This window comes from Syngnathus scovelli, chromosome 4 (assembly GCF_024217435.2).
Source record: "Syngnathus scovelli strain Florida chromosome 4, RoL_Ssco_1.2, whole genome shotgun sequence".
Classification (NCBI taxonomy): Eukaryota; Metazoa; Chordata; class Actinopteri; order Syngnathiformes; family Syngnathidae; genus Syngnathus; species Syngnathus scovelli.
In genome coordinates, this window is record NC_090850.1 from 20,851,363 (window position 1) to 20,867,827 (window position 16,465).

Sequence of the window (16,465 nt, forward strand, 5' to 3'; positions counted from 1 at the left end):
GCGAGTCTTCCATAGGGTAGTGGTTAGTGCTCTGGGCTGTCACCCCAGCGACCCGGGTTCGAATCTCAGTGGGACCAAAGATTTTTCACTGATCTAGTCGCTTGTGAGCTGCTCCATAAAACCATACATGTTCCATGGCCTGAGAGCAAGGCTTCCATAGGGTAGTGGTTAGTGCTCTGGGTTTTCACCCCAGCGACCCGGGTTCGAATCTCAGTGGGACCAAAATTTTTTCACTGATCTAGTCGCTTGTGAGCTGCTCCATAAAACCATACATGTTCCGTGCAGTGAGAGCAAGGCTTCCATACGAGGTAGAAGTAGGGTTAGGGTTGGGGTTAGAGGTAGGGTAAGGGTTAGAGGTAGGGTAAGGGTAAGGGTTAGAGGTAGGGTAAGGGTTAGAGGTAGGGTAAGGGTTAGAGGTAGAGGTAGGGTAAGGGTTAGAGGTAGAGGTAGGGTAAGGGTTAGAGGTAGGGTTAGAGGTGGGGTTAGAGGTAGAAGTAGGGTTAGAGGTAGGGTTTTAGGTAGGGTTAGGGTTAGAGGTAGGGTTAGAGGTAGGGTTAGGGTTAGGGTTAGAGGTAGGGTTAGAGGTAGGGTTAGAGGTAGGGTTAGAGGTAGGGTTAGAGGTAGGGTTAGAGTTAGGGTTAGAGGTAGGGTTAGAGTTAGGGTTAGAGGTAGGGTTAGAGTTAGGGTTAGGGTTAGAGGTAGGGTTAGAGTTAGGGTTAGAGTTAGGGTTAGAGTTAGGGTTAGAGGTAGGGTTAGAGGTAGGGTTAGAGGTGGGGTTAGAGGTAGAAGTAGGGTTAGAGGTAGGGTTATAGGTAGGGTTAGGGTTAGAGGTAGGGTTAGAGGTAGGGTTAGAGGTAGGGTTAGGGTTAGAGGTAGGGTTAGAGGTAGGGTTAGAGGTAGGGTTAGAGGTAGGGTTAGAGTTAGGGTTAGAGTTAGGGTTAGCGGTAGGGTTAGAGTTGGGGTTAGAAGTAGGATTAGGGTAAGGGTTAGAGGTAGGGTTAGGGTTAGGGTTAGAGGTAGGGTTAGAGTTAGGGTTAGAGGTAGGGTTAGAGGTAGGTTTAGAATTAGGGTTAGAGGTAGGGTTAGAGGTAGGGTTAGGTTTAGAGGTAGGGTTAGAGGTAGGGTTAGAGGTAGGGTTAGAGGTAGGGTTAGAGGTAGGGTTAGAGTTAGGGTTAGAGGTAGGGTTAGAGGTAGGGTTAGAGTTAGGGTTAGAGTTAGGGTTAGAGGTAGGGTTAGAGGTAGGGTTAGAGGTAGGGTTAGAGGTAGGGTTAGGGTTAGAGGTAGGGTTAGAGGTAGGGTTAGAGTTAGGGTTAGAGGTAGGGTTAGAGTTAGGGTTAGAGTTAGGGTTAGAGGTAGGGTTAGAGTTAGGGTTAGAGTTAGAGGTAGGGTTAGAGGTAGGGTTAGAGGTAGGGTTGGAGGTAGGGTTAGAGTTAGGGTTAGAGGTAGGGTTAGAGTTAGGGTTAGAGGTAGGGTTAGAGTTAGGGTTAGAGGTAGGGTTAGAGGTAGGGTTAGAGTTAGGGTTAGAGTTAGGGTTAGAGGTAGGGTTAGAGTTAGGGTTAGAGTTAGGGTTAGAGTTAGGGTTAGAGGTAGGGTTAGAGTTAGGGTTAGAGGTAGGGTTAGAGTTAGGGTTAGAGGTAGGGTTAGAGGTAGGGTTAGAGGTAGGGTTAGAGTTAGGGTTAGAGGTAGGGTTAGAGTTAGGGTTAGAGTTAGGGTTAGGGTTAGAGGTAGGGTTAGAGTTAGGGTTAGAGTTAGGGTTAGAGGTAGGGTTAGAGGTAGGGTTAGAGTTAGGGTTAGAGGTAGGGTTAGAGGTAGGGTTAGAGGTAGGGTTAGAGTTAGGGTTAGAGGTAGGGTTAGAGGTAGGGTTAGAGTTAGGGTTAGAGGTAGGGTTAGAGGTAGGGTTAGAGGTAGGGTTAGAGTTAGGGTTAGAGGTAGGGTTAGAGTTAGGGTTAGAGGTAGGGTTAGAGGTAGGGTTAGAGGTAGGGTTAGAGTTAGGGTTAGAGGTAGGGTTAGAGTTAGGGTTAGAGTTAGGGTTAGGGTTAGAGGTAGGGTTAGAGTTAGGGTTAGAGGTAGGGTTAGAGTTAGGGTTAGAGTTAGGGTTAGGGTTAGAGGTAGGGTTAGAGTTAGGGTTAGAGTTAGGGTTAGAGGTAGGGTTAGAGGTAGGGTTAGAGTTAGGGTTAGAGGTAGGGTTAGAGGTAGGGTTAGAGGTAGGGTTAGAGTTAGGGTTAGAGGTAGGGTTAGAGGTAGGGTTAGAGGTAGGGTTAGAGGTAGGGTTAGGGTTAGGGTTAGAGGTAGGGTTAGAGGTAGGGTTAGAGTTAGGGTTAGAGGTAGGGTTAGAGGTAGGGTTAGAGGTAGGGTTAGAGTTAGGATTAGAGGTAGGGTTAGAATTAGAGGTAGGGTTAGAGGTGGGGTTAGAGGTAGAAGTAGGGTTAGAGGTAGGGTTAGAGGTAGGGTTAGGGTTAGAGTTAGAGGTAGGGTTAGAGGTAGGGTTAGAGGTAGGGTTAGGGTTAGGGTTAGAGGTAGGGTTAGAGGTAGGGTTAGAGGTAGGGTTAGGGTTAGGGTTAGAGGTAGGGTTAGAGGTAGGGTTAGGGTTAGGGTTAGAGTTAGGGATAGAGGTAGGGTTAGAGTTAGAGTTAGGGTTAGAGTTAGGGTTAGAGGTAGGGTTAGAGGTAGGGTTAGAGGTAGGGTTAGAGGTAGGGTTGGAGTTAGGGTTAGAGGTAGGGTTAGAGTTAGGGTTAGGGTTAGAGGTAGGGTTGGAGTTAGGGTTAGGGTTAGAGGTAGGGTTGGAGTTAGGGTTAGAGGTAGGGTTAGAGGTAGGGTTAGAGGTAGGGTTAGGGTTAGAGGTAGGGTTGGAGTTAGGGTTAGAGGTAGGGTTAGAGGTAGGGTTAGAGTTAGGGTTAGGGTTAGAGGTAGGGTTGGAGTTAGGGTTAGAGGTAGGGTTAGAGTTAGGGTTAGGGTTAGAGGTAGGGTTGGAGTTAGGGTTAGAGGTAGGGTTAGAGTTAGGGTTAGGGTTAGAGGTAGGGTTGGAGATAGGGTTAGGGTTAGAGGTAGGGTTGGAGTTAGGGTTAGAGGTAGGGTTAGAGGTAGGGTTAGGGTTAGAGGTAGGGTTGGAGTTAGGGTTAGGGTTAGAGGTAGGGTTGGAGTTAGGGTTAGAGGTAGGGTTAGAGGTAGGGTTAGGGTTAGAGGTAGGGTTGGAGTTAGGGTTAGGGTTAGAGGTAGGGTTGGAGTTAGGGTTAGAGGTAGGGTTAGAGGTAGGGTTAGGGTTAGAGGTAGGGTTGGAGTTAGGGTTAGGGTTAGGGTTAGAGGTAGGGTTGGAGTTAGGGTTAGAGGTAGGGTTAGAGGTAGGGTTAGGGTTAGAGGTAGGGTTGGAGTTAGGGTTAGGGTTAGAGGTAGGGTTGGAGTTAGGGTTAGAGGTAGGGTTAGAGGTAGGGTTAGGGTTAGAGGTAGGGTTGGAGTTAGGGTTAGGGTTAGAGGTAGGGTTGGAGTTAGGGTTAGAGGTAGGGTTAGAGGTAGGGTTAGGGTTAGAGGTAGGGTTGGAGTTAGGGTTAGGGTTAGAGGTAGGGTTGGAGTTAGGGTTAGAGGTAGGGTTAGAGGTAGGGTTAGGGTTAGAGGTAGGGTTGGAGTTAGGGTTAGGGTTAGAGGTAGGGTTGGAGTTAGGGTTAGAGGTAGGGTTAGAGGTAGGGTTAGGGTTAGAGGTAGGGTTGGAGTTAGGGTTAGGGTTAGAGGTAGGGTTGGAGTTAGGGTTAGAGGTAGGGTTAGAGGTAGGGTTAGGGTTAGAGGTAGGGTTGGAGTTAGGGTTAGGGTTAGAGGTAGGGTTGGAGTTAGGGTTAGAGGTAGGGTTAGAGGTAGGGTTAGGGTTAGAGGTAGGGTTGGAGTTAGGGTTAGGGTTAGAGGTAGGGTTGGAGTTAGGGTTAGAGGTAGGGTTAGAGGTAGGGTTAGGGTTAGAGGTAGGGTTGGAGTTAGGGTTAGGGTTAGAGGTAGGGTTGGAGTTAGGGTTAGAGGTAGGGTTAGAGGTAGGGTTAGGGTTAGAGGTAGGGTTGGAGTTAGGGTTAGGGTTAGAGGTAGGGTTGGAGTTAGGGTTAGAGGTAGGGTTAGAGGTAGGGTTAGGGTTAGAGGTAGGGTTGGAGTTAGGGTTAGGGTTAGAGGTAGGGTTGGAGTTAGGGTTAGAGGTAGGGTTAGAGGTAGGGTTAGGGTTAGAGGTAGGGTTGGAGTTAGGGTTAGGGTTAGAGGTAGGGTTGGAGTTAGGGTTAGAGGTAGGGTTAGAGGTAGGGTTAGGGTTAGAGGTAGGGTTGGAGTTAGGGTTAGGGTTAGAGGTAGGGTTGGAGTTAGGGTTAGAGGTAGGGTTAGAGGTAGGGTTAGGGTTAGAGGTAGGGTTGGAGTTAGGGTTAGGGTTAGAGGTAGGGTTGGAGTTAGGGTTAGAGGTAGGGTTAGAGGTAGGGTTAGGGTTAGAGGTAAGGTTGGAGTTAGGGTTAGGGTTAGAGGTAGGGTTGGAGTTAGGGTTAGAGGTAGGGTTAGAGGTAGGGTTAGGGTTAGAGGTAGGGTTGGAGTTAGGGTTAGGGTTAGAGGTAGGGTTGGAGTTAGGGTTAGAGGTAGGGTTAGAGGTAGGGTTAGGGTTAGAGGTAGGGTTGGAGTTAGGGTTAGGGTTAGAGGTAGGGTTGGAGTTAGGGTTAGAGGTAGGGTTAGAGGTAGGGTTAGGGTTAGAGGTAGGGTTGGAGTTAGGGTTAGGGTTAGAGGTAGGGTTGGAGTTAGGGTTAGAGGTAGGGTTAGAGGTAGGGTTAGGGTTAGAGGTAGGGTTGGAGTTAGGGTTAGGGTTAGAGGTAGGGTTGGAGTTAGGGTTAGAGGTAGGGTTAGAGGTAGGGTTAGGGTTAGAGGTAGGGTTGGAGTTAGGGTTAGGGTTAGAGGTAGGGTTGGAGTTAGGGTTAGAGGTAGGGTTAGAGGTAGGGTTAGGGTTAGAGGTAGGGTTGGAGTTAGGGTTAGGGTTAGAGGTAGGGTTGGAGTTAGGGTTAGAGGTAGGGTTAGAGGTAGGGTTAGGGTTAGAGGTAGGGTTGGAGTTAGGGTTAGGGTTAGAGGTAGGGTTGGAGTTAGGGTTAGAGGTAGGGTTAGAGGTAGGGTTAGGGTTAGAGGTAGGGTTGGAGTTAGGGTTAGGGTTAGAGGTAGGGTTGGAGTTAGGGTTAGAGGTAGGGTTAGAGGTAGGGTTAGGGTTAGAGGTAGGGTTGGAGTTAGGGTTAGGGTTAGAGGTAGGGTTGGAGTTAGGGTTAGAGGTAGGGTTAGAGGTAGGGTTAGGGTTAGAGGTAGGGTTGGAGTTAGGGTTAGAGGTAGGGTTAGAGGTAGGGTTAGAGGTAGGGTTAGAGGGTTCCTTTTTTTGGTTTAACTACCATGTATGGTAGTTTAACTACCGTTTTTTTTTTTCAAAAAAAAAACTGTAGTTTAACTACCGTGTATGGTAGTTTGTTGGTTTTTTTTTAAAAAAAAAAAAAAACTACCATACACGGTAGTTAAACTACCATACATGGTAGTTAAACTACCGTTTTTTTTTGTTTTTTTTTGAAAAAAAAAAAACAAACTACCATACACGGTAGTTAAACTACCGTATTTTTTTTTTTTTTAAAAACAACAAACTACCATACACGGTAGTTTATTGCAAACCCTAACCCTAACCCTAACCCTAACCCTAACCCTAACCCTAACCCTAACCCTAACCCTAACCCTAACCCTAACCCTAACCCTAACCCTAACCCTAACCCTAACCCGTTTTTTTTTTTTCAAAAAAAAAAACGGTAGTTAAACTACCATACATGGTAGTTAAACCAAAAAAAGGAACCCTCTAACCCTACCTCTAACCCTACCTCTAACCCTACCTCTAACCCTAACTCCAACCCTACCTCTAACCCTAACCCTACCTCTAACCCTACCTCTAACCCTACCTCTAACCCTAACTCCAACCCTACCTCTAACCCTAACCCTAACTCCAACCCTACCTCTAACCCTAACCCTACCTCTAACCCTACCTCTAACCCTAACTCCAACCCTACCTCTAACCCTAACCCTAACTCCAACCCTACCTCTAACCCTAACCCTAACTCTAACCCTACCTCTAACCCTAACTCCAACCGTACCTCTAACCCTAACCCTAACTCCAACCCTACCTCTAACCCTAACCCTAACTCTAACCCTACCTCTAACCCTAACTCTAACCCTAACTCTAACGCTACCTCTAACCCTACCTCTAACCCTAACTCCAACCCTACCTCTAACCCTAACCCTACCTCTAACCCTACCTCTAACCCTACCTCTAACCCTAACTCCAACCCTACCTCTAACCCTAACCCTAACTCCAACCCTACCTCTAACCCTAACCCTACCTCTAACCCTAACTCCAACCCTACCTCTAACCCTAACCCTAACTCCAACCCTACCTCTAACCCTAACCCTAACTCTAACCCTACCTCTAACCCTAACTCCAACCGTACCTCTAACCCTAACCCTAACTCCAACCCTACCTCTAACCCTAACCCTAACTCTAACCCTACCTCTAACCCTAACTCCAACCCTACCTCTAACCCTAACCCTAACTCTAACCCTACCTCTAACCCTACCTCTAACCCTAACTCCAACCCTACCTCTAACCCTAACCCTACCTCTAACCCTACCTCTAACCCTACCTCTAACCCTAACTCCAACCCTACCTCTAACCCTAACCCTACCTCTAACCCTACCTCTAACCCTACCTCTAACCCTAACTCCAACCCTACCTCTAACCCTAACCCTAACTCCAACCCTACCTCTAACCCTAACCCTAACTCCAACCCTACCTCTAACCCTAACTCCAACCCTACCTCTAACCCTAACCCTAACTCTAACCCTACCTCTAACCCTAACTCCAACCCTACCTCTAACCCTAACTCTAACCCTAACTCTAACCCTACCTCTAACCCTACCTCTAACCCTAACTCTAACCCTAACTCTAACCCTACCTCTAACCCTACCTCTAACCCTAACTCTAACCCTAACTCTAACCCTACCTCTAACCCTAACTCTAACCCTAACTCTAACCCTACCTCTAACCCTACCTCTAACCCTAACCCTAACCCTACCTCTAACCCTACCTCTAACCCTACCTCTAACCCTAACCCTAACCCTACCTCTAACCCTACCTCTAACCCTAACCCTAACCCTACCTCTAACCCTACCTCTAACCCTACTTCTACCTCTAACCCCACCTCTAACCCTACCTCTAATTCTAACCCTACCTCTAACCCTAACTCTAACCCTACCTCTAACCCTACCTCTAACCCTAACCCTAACCCTACCTCTAACCCTACCTCTAACCCTACCTCTAACCCTAACCCTAACCCTACCTCTAACCCTACCTCTAACCCTAACCCTAACCCTACCTCTAACCCTACCTCTAACCCTACTTCTACCTCTAACCCCACCTCTAACCCTACCTCTAACCCTAACTCTAACCCTACCTCTAACCCTAACCCTACCTCTAACCCTACCTCTAACCCTAACCCTAACCCTACCTCTAACCCTACCTCTAACCCTACCTCTAACCCTAACCCTACCTCTAACCCTACCTCTAACCCTAACCCTAACCCTACCTCTAACCCTACCTCTAACCCTACTTCTACCTCTAACCCCACCTCTAACCCTACCTCTAATTCTAACCCTACCTCTAACCCTAACTCTAACCCTACCTCTAACCCTACCTCTAACCCTACCTCTAACCCTACCTCTAACCCTAACTCTAACCCTACCTCTAACCCTACCTCTAACCCTACCTCTAACCCTACCTCTAACCCTACCTCTAACCCTAACTCTAACCCTACCTCTAACCCTAACCCTAACTCTAACCCTAACTCTAACCCTACCTCTAACCCTAACTCTAACCCTACCTCTAACCCTACCTCTAACCCTAACTCTAACCCTACCTCTAACCCTACCTCTAACCCTAACTCTAACCCTAACTCTAACCCTAACTCTAACCCTACCTCTAACCCTAACTCTAACCCTACCTCTAACCCTACCTCTAACCCTAACTCTAACCCTAACTCTAACCCTACCTCTAACCCTACCTCTAACCCTAACTCTAACCCTAACTCTAACCCTACCTCTAACCCTACCTCTAACCCTACCTCTAACCCTAACTCTAACCCTACCTCTAACCCTACCTCTAACCCTACCTCTAACCCTAACTCTAACCCTACCTCTAACCCGACCTCTAACCCTACCTCTAACCCTAACTCTAACCCTAACTCTAACCCTACCTCTAACCCTACCTCTAACCCTAACCCTACCTCTAACCCTACCTCTAACCCTACCTCTAACCCTAACTCTAACCCTACCTCTAACCCTACCTCTAACCCTACCTCTAACCCTAACTCTAACCCTACCTCTAACCCTACCTCTAACCCTAACCCTACCTCTAACCCTACCTCTAACCCTACCTCTAACCCTACCTCTAACCCTACCTCTAACCCTACCTCTAACCCTACCTCTAACCCTAACTCTAACCCTACCTCTAACCCTAACTCTAACCCTACCTCTAACCCTAACTCTAACCCTACCTCTAACCCTACCTCTAACCCTACCTCTAACCCTACCTCTAACCCTAACTCCAACCCTACCTCTAACCCTAACCCTAACTCCAACCCTAACCCTACCTCTAACCCTACCTCTAACCCTACCTCTAACCCTACCTCTAACCCTACCTCTAACCCTACCTCTAACCCTACCTCTAAACCTAACCCTACCTCTAACCCTACCTCTAACCCTAATTCTAAACCTACCTCTAACCCTACCTCTAACCCTAACTCTAACCCTACCTCTAACCCTAACCCTAACCCTACCTCTAACCCTTACCCTAATCCTACTTCTAACCCCAACTCTAACCCTACCGCTAACCCTAACTCTAACCCTAACTCTAACCCTACCTCTAACCCTACCTCTAACCCTACCTCTAACCCTACCTCTAACCCTAACCCTACCTCTAACCCTACCTCTAACCCTACCTCTAACCCTAACCCTACCTATAACCCTACCTCTAACCCTACTTCTACCTCTAACCCCACCTCTAACCCTACCTCTAACCCTACCTCTAACCCTAACTCTAACCCTAACTCTAACCCTAACTCTAACCCTACCTCTAACCCTAACCCTAACCCTAACTCTAACCCTACCTCTAACCCTAACTCTAACCCTACCTCTAACCCTAACTCTAACCCTACCTCTAACCCTACCTCTAACCCTACCTCTAACCCTACCTCTAACCCTAACCCTAACCCTACCTCTAACCCTACCTCTAACCCTACCTCTAACCCTAACCCTACCTAAAACCCTACCTCTAACCCTACTTCTACCTCTAACCCCACCTCTAACCCTACCTCTAACCCTTACCCTACCTCTACCTCTAACCCTTACCCTACCTCTACCTCTAACCCTTACCCTACCTCTACCTCTAACCCTTACCCTACCTCTAACCCTTACCCTTACCCTACCTCTAACCCTTACCCTACCTCTAACCCCAACCCTAACCCTACTTCTACCTCGTATGGAAGCCTTGCTCTCACTGCACGGAACATGTATGGTTTTATGGAGCAGTTCACAAGTGACTAGATCAGTGAAAAAATTTTGGTCCCACTGAGATTCGAACCCGGGTCGCTGGGGTGAAAACCCAGAGCACTAACCACTACCCTATGGAAGCCTTGCTCTCAGGCCATGGAACATGTATGGTTTTATGGAGCAGCTCACAAGCGACTAGATCAGTGAAAAATCTTTGGTCCCACTGAGATTCGAACCCGGGTCGCTGGGGTGACAGCCCAGAGCACTAACCACTACCCTATGGAAGACTCGCTCTCAGGCTGTGGAACATGTATGGTTTTATGGAGCAGCTAACAAGCGACTAGATCAGTGAAAAATTTTTGGTCCCACTGAGATTTGAACCCGGGTCGCTGGGGTGACAGCCCAGAGCACTAACCACTACCCTATGGAAGCCTTGCTCTCAGGCCATGAAACATCTATGGTTTTATGGAGCAGCTCACAAGCGACCAGCTCAGTGAAAAAATTTTGGGTCCCACAGAGATTTGAACCCGGGTCGCTGGGGTAACAGCCCAGAGCACTAACCACTACCCTATGGAAGACTCGCTCTCAGGCTGTGGAACATGTATGGTTTTATGGAGCAGCTCACAAGCGACTAGCCGAAGACTCCACAGCAGATGTCATCACAACACGTTGTGTACGCGAACACCTAGCAAAGTACAATTTAAAATGACACTTTCGAAGTACCCAAAGTTAAACAAATTTCAAACCAGCAATCTAATGTGAAATTGCAGTAGATATATTATTAAACAATATTTAGGCGTACATAGGTATACACGTTATTTAAAAACTACTATTAAAAAAATAATAAAATAAATAAATAAGAAAGTGTAGCGAACGATTTGGTGAACGATTCTTTTAAACAAATATCCCAGGTGCGAGCAACTGCTTTTGTTGTGCAATTAACCCTTTATTTATTCTCTTTTTTTTTAAACCTCGTGTAGTGTATCTACACATATTGTCATATAAAGCAGTTAACCAAATGTCTGATTTTTATGTTTTAATTGGCGAATCTAAAAACAAGGAATAAGACGCCAGACAAGTTTTAACATAAATGTTTATTAAAAATAATAATATTAAAAGCAAATTTGAAACCAGCAATCTAATGTGAAATTGCAGTAGATATATTGGATAACAATATTTAGGCATACATGTTATTTAAAAACGACTATAAGTGTTATACTACGATACAAGTGTTTACCAGCTCAGTGGCCTAAGAGGAGAGTGTCCGCCCTGAGATTGGGAGGTTGTGGGTTCAAACCCCTGCCGAGTCATACCAGTGACTATAACAATGGTACCCATTTCTTCCCTGCTTGGCACTCAGTGTAAGGGGTTGAAATGGGGCCCCCCCCACCCCTGCTGCTCACGATCATTGGGACTTTTGGCACTCAGTGTACGGTACATATTGGGTGTATGATAACACAAAAAGGGGCTTCACAGCTATACGAAAAAAAAATGAATATACTAAAAATACATAAAATAAAAATTTATAAAATACTTGATTACTTTATGACATAAGCATTCAAATACTTCTGATTATTCCTTACAAATAATGAAACATTTTAAATTACAAAATCTGGATTGTGACAATTTATTTATTCCTCAAAAATAAAAAAATCTTTAACTATTTCAAAGAAAATATACACTAAGTGTCTTAAAATGTAAATTCTCAATCCCATTGTTTCTCAGTCCAAATTCCTTAAATACTGTGTGCCAAGCCATTTTTCACTTGTGACGTAGTGACTTGATTGACAGGTTTCAGACGATGGTTCACCACAGAGGCGGTCGGGTTAGCATTCCTTTCCACGTGAGCGAGTCCGCCACCTGCAACAAAGCAGGCAAAATTATTTAGCCACGTCAATCAATGAAACACCTCTTGTGAAAACAATGTTTGCTCACCTGCATTCTCTTGTGAAGAAACATCAATTTCTGGTTCAGACATTCAATCTCCTGAGAGCACAGTAGAATTGGAAAATATGAAGATTTGATTTAAAAAAATGACAATCATTTATGGTCTTTTGGTTGCTTTTAAGTACCTGGCTCAATTTTTCATTACGTCTCTCTTTTATTTGAGGCAGAAGTTCCTCAAGTCTCTGAATCTGCAACAATTCAATACTTTAAAATCATTAAAACACATAAAAATAAATATTTAAGAATAATTCTATATATAGATAATACCAGATTAGAATATATTTTGCATCTTAATTCATTAATCAACATTCCACAAAATAAAAACTCCATGTTTACTCATGTGATTAAAAAAAAAAAAATTATGCCCTTATTATTATTTTTCATATTTCAAATAATTTCTGAATTTTTGTTAGCCGTGTACCCTCTTGTCGACTGAGAGCAGTCTGGTCTTCATGCTCTTGTTGATCACATTCATGGGAATACTTTTCGGGTTGGGCCGCACTAGAAACAAGGAGAAAAAAGTTTAACACTTTAATATTGGGTCATCATCATCGTTATTAATTGATATATATGTATATATATTTTTTTTTTATGATTTGTGTCTAGTGTGATGTTACCATGCTGAAAGATCTTGGCTACCTCAAGCAAGTAGGGCCTGTGCACAGAAACAACATTAGTGTTTAGAACATAAAGCAGTGGCCACAACAAATTATTTCTTTTCAATTAATCTAGTGTAGAAAAAATCCTCACATTCATACATACATGTGCTTGCTGTTTGCTGGGATGGAACTGTTCAGCGGGATCAGACATCCACGCTGATTTCTTATCTGCATATGCATGCAAGTCATTCAGTGAGTCATAATAAAAGGAAAATATGTTTGCTGCTTACCTTGAATACAACATCTGAAGAGTCCAGACCGAAGCAGACGGCGATGATCTGAAAATGATAACAGCAATGATGCTTCTGTTATATTGACTGACTGGAGTGTGTGCATGCTTGTGTGTGGGGGGGTCAGCAGCGGGGAGCACCTGTTGGACGGAGGACATGTCGGCCGCCTGAGGAATTGACACCTCGCGGAGAGCCACAACTCTGTCATCTGCAGCATACATCATCCGTTACCCGTAATACTTTTTCATTATAACAAGTGCTACACATAACATGCATGTGTGCTAAATAGAAATGCTGTTATAGGAAAGAGGCAACATATTTCAAAATATTTTGTGTGGATTTTTAGAGTAATTTTTTTTGTGTTTTGATGTGGATTTTTTTTCATGTGAATTTTTGTGATTTATATGGATTTTTTGGGGATTTCTATTTGAGTGAGCAGTCATTCAAGCAGTATCTTGTAGAAATTATGCAAAAAAGTGTTGCATATATTTGTCCATTTCCTAATTATTGTGAGACATCATTAACATGATCAGCGTCTGAAAATGTATATAACTACGACAACACACAAACATAATTTTTAAAATAATTTCAGAATAGCCTGACTATGAATTTAGGTCGAAAATCGGATGACGTCATTATTGCCATCGTAAACGAAGACTCCTGAACTGGACCTGTTGCTCTTGAATCGACAGGAGCACTTCAAAAGTCAAACGCAGCTGTTGTAACACGGAGAGAAGCTCCATTAAAATTTTACAAAAAAAAGCAAATGTTTCTTCTTCTAAATGCCTTTTGTTATGATTTACTGTTTGGTGTAAATAAGACGCTATCGGTTTTCGTGACGATCGTCACGCGCACGGATCTCGACGTAATGTTTCAATGCATGAATGATGCGGAAGTGACACAAACCGTTTTTGTCGAGTCTTCTGAGGGCGACCCAAACCTTGGTGACACGCGTGGAGGCGTCAAACCTAACGTCAGACATCTTTTTTTTTATGTCGGAGCAGAAAAGGCTGTAGACCAGACGTGCTGATTGGGACACACTCGAGCCAGGAACCAAATTTCAAAATAAAAGGGCGTTTCATTAAAAACCAAAACAAAACCGGTTTTTCAGTTTATTTTGAAAAGCACCAGAGGAAAATGTTCTCACTTGCATTTGAACACCAGCTCTCACATTTATTACCTAGAGCAGCATAAAACAACGTGCATTCTGTATTTACTTTCACACAAACTTGAGTTATTTCAGAACAACAAAAAAGCTCATGTATTAAATCCAAACGTCCCATTTTAGAGCAGCTTGCATTCCTCCATCTTGCATGCATCCAACTTGCCATGCATCTTTTTTTTTTTGTTTAAGAGGTGATAGAAATCATGTTGTTGGGACTCAGGATCTCGATCCAGTAGCCATCGGGGTCCTGGATGAAAGCTAGTCCTTTCATTTTTCCTGGGAGATGAAAATCATTGAAATATTAAAATGAAATGTTCATAATTTAGTGGTGATTCACCGTTTTCAAGTCAATGTCAACCATCTTACCGTCGTCGGGTTTCTTGACGAAGGTGACGCCTTGCTCTTCAAACAGCTTGCAAGCCTTGTTGACGTCCGGCACTGCGATGCCGATGTGTCCTGTGGAGATGATCGGTAAAACACAGATTATTTTTACAACCATTATTTCAGATGGAGGGAAAAAAAATCAGAAAGTCTTATTAAAAGACTGCATTGGCAGTTTGAGATGATCTTATTTAAATCCAAACTTACCAAAGCCACGTGGATCCGAGTTTCCGTTGTGGTACGACTGGCTTTCATCAGACTCGGAACCCCAGTTACTAGAAGAGAGGTGCAACATTAAGCAAAGACGTGGGAAACCGAAGATACTCTCCACCGCCTCCGTTTTCAATCCGAAGGAATGCTCAACTGACTGTCACATGTCAAACATGCTGCTCTCGGGACAGAGGAGACCATTTTAGCGAGCCAGTGACGCACTTACTGGGTCAACTCGATGGTGGCCCTGCGAGAGAAAGTCCACGACGTCCTCTCCTTCACGTCTTCAGGGATCTCGTTCTTGTCTTCGTAGCCCAGGAAGAAGAGGGAGAAGCGCATGGAGGGGAAGTCGAACCTCTGCAGCAAACTGGGGGCAAATTCAACACACATATAGTAAACACATAATCTCACACACAAACAAATAAACACAGCGTTACCTCATAGAGCGCCATGTGTCCCAATACTTACGTCATGCCAAGGATCCTGGTGTAGAAATCCAAGGATTTAATCGGATCCTTCACTCGCAGCATCGTCTGCTGCATCATAAAATCCTACAGGAAGGGCGTTTTTACATTTAATTAGAGGACAATTTTATACAAAATACTAAAAGTGAACAAAATTTCATACTCTGACGTGGGACTGTGAAAAGTGGCATGAGGCCAAATGGCATCTGCGTGTGAGCGTACACACTGAACTTTGGTGCGGAGAGATTAAGGGCGCTCGGACTGCTTCGTCATGGAGCGACGCCGGACTGGCCTGCTCTTCCTCCCCCGGTTGGACTGCGTCGTGAGCTCGGACTGCTCCGTCCTGGAGCATTGTTGGGATGCGTCGGCAGCGGGTCTGCGAGGCAGCGGGAGAGGGGCCAGCGCGGAGACATCGGGCCAGGCTTGCGGCCACCCCACCTCGCCCAGCCGTGCCTTCCATTCTACTGGCGTACGTTCGTTCGCGGGACGACAAGATGGGTTGCGTTCGCCTGATAAGATCCACGAACCGGACAGTGCGTGCCTGCTGTGTGCTCGTGTTCACAGTGGCCTGGTTGACTGTCATCTTTCCGGACTCTGCTGTGGATCGGGAGCGGCTAGCGTGCTATCACTCTTATTGTTCATCTTCTTGTTTTATTTTTCCTGTGTTGTTTACTTGTATGTGCGTTGTGAACTCTGTCTTGTTACCCTGGGATAGTGAGAAACGAAATTTCGATCGCTTTGTGTGTCTTGACATGCGGAGCTATTGACAATAAAGGAGACTTTGACTTTGACTTTGACTAATGTGCGTGTGTGTAGGTTTTCAAGGAGCTCGCACGAGAACGCCAAAAACTTTTCTGTTGGACTGAATGAACGGCAGCAGACAGGGAAAATATTCACACGGTCAAAAGAATCTCAACAATCTTCATTTCAACAAGACACTTGGTGTGTGGAGTATGAATGGAGTCAAATGGAGTTCAAACATTTACATTTTTCCATAGATTCAAACTATTCCAACTTGAGATTGTTCAGCTAATGAAAGACTAGCAAGAAAACTGTTTAGCCCAAACATCAGTGGAGCAGCTTTAAGTTGGAATGGTTCGAATCTGTTGTGGAAAAAAAAAAATGCAAGAATGAGTTACATAATGAAATGGCCTCCATTCATTTAAATGGAAAGAACTTTCACGTAAACCGTAGCTGTTAAGTGAAAATGTTTTGAATATTTTGAAACTGGAATAGAATGGTTTGGAATGGGTGAAACACGTGGAAGTTGTTGAATACTCTTTTTGGAACTTTGAAGTACTAAGCTGGCTAGCCTGTCACTTAAGTTAGCTTCGTGGTGCTAATTCCCACATGCCTGCCTTCTGTCAAAATGTTTACCATTTGTTACACAACTACTAACACACACAATAACAACGCTGACTCTATTCCTGACTTATTAAATTCAAAAACTGCCATTTTAAGTAACATGGCAAGTCACGACGCAACAAAATTAGCCATGTCCGATAATGGACGCAGGCTATTTCGTCACCGTATATACTCGGGTTGGCCCTCACCGAGGTTTGTGAGATCCCCGAAACTTTACTCCCGCGTCAAACCGGTGGCAACAACATTGCCTACCTTCGTAATAGGGTCTCCATCTTTGCACGCCGCCGCCGCCAGCTCATCCGATAGACCTCTGTCGCTCATTTTGTCACGAGAATTGAGTTCAATACCTGGTTGACATGTTAAGAAAAGCTCGGAGGTGATCGTCAACACTCGGATCGGACTCGACGGGTTCGTGGGTCGGTGTCCGGGTGGAGTTGAAGTCAAGCTCGACTCTGATTGGCTGTTTAGCTGACAAGTCACCAT

General features: G+C 45.0%; 2 protein-coding genes across 2 annotated transcripts; both read right to left on the minus strand.

Moving 5' to 3' along the window:
- Window positions 1-10,636: 10,636 nt before the first annotated feature.
- Window positions 10,637-13,439, minus strand: si:zfos-1056e6.1 (uncharacterized protein LOC107988029 homolog). Its single transcript, XM_049717168.1, has 9 exons — window positions 13,304-13,439; window positions 12,538-12,605; window positions 12,398-12,445; window positions 12,271-12,335; window positions 12,126-12,163; window positions 11,930-12,009; window positions 11,634-11,696; window positions 11,497-11,547; window positions 10,637-11,421 (listed from the first exon to the last, which is right to left on the minus strand). Exons 1-9 carry the CDS (start codon window positions 13,377-13,379, stop codon window positions 11,368-11,370), a joined length of 543 nt encoding a protein of 180 aa, XP_049573125.1. The 5' UTR covers window positions 13,380-13,439; the 3' UTR covers window positions 10,637-11,367.
- Window positions 13,440-13,544: 105 nt separating this feature from the next.
- glo1 (glyoxalase 1) lies at window positions 13,545-16,421 on the minus strand. Its single transcript, XM_049717167.1, has 6 exons — window positions 16,235-16,421; window positions 14,622-14,704; window positions 14,380-14,520; window positions 14,151-14,218; window positions 13,929-14,018; window positions 13,545-13,838 (listed from the first exon to the last, which is right to left on the minus strand). The coding sequence occupies exons 1-6, from the start codon at window positions 16,301-16,303 to the stop codon at window positions 13,747-13,749; spliced, it is 543 nt and encodes a 180-aa protein (XP_049573124.1). The 5' UTR covers window positions 16,304-16,421; the 3' UTR covers window positions 13,545-13,746.
- Between the last annotated feature and the right edge of the window lie 44 nt (window positions 16,422-16,465).

Coding starts and splice junctions, on each gene's coding strand:
- si:zfos-1056e6.1 (XM_049717168.1), bottom strand. CDS start 13,379: ATGTCTGACGTTAGGTTTGACGCCTCCACGCGTGTCACCAAGGTTTGG. Junction 11,697..11,929: donor TGCTCTCAGTCGACAAGAGG/GTACACGGCTAA, acceptor GAATTGTTGCAG/ATTCAGAGACTTGAGGAACT. Junction 11,422..11,496: donor TTCTTCACAAGAGAATGCAG/GTGAGCAAACAT, acceptor GCTTTGTTGCAG/GTGGCGGACTCGCTCACGTG.
- glo1 (XM_049717167.1), bottom strand. CDS start 16,303: ATGAGCGACAGAGGTCTATCGGATGAGCTGGCGGCGGCGGCGTGCAAA. Junction 14,219..14,379: donor GCCACCATCGAGTTGACCCA/GTAAGTGCGTCA, acceptor CCTCTCTTCTAG/TAACTGGGGTTCCGAGTCTG. Junction 13,839..13,928: donor CGTCAAGAAACCCGACGACG/GTAAGATGGTTG, acceptor TTCATCTCCCAG/GAAAAATGAAAGGACTAGCT.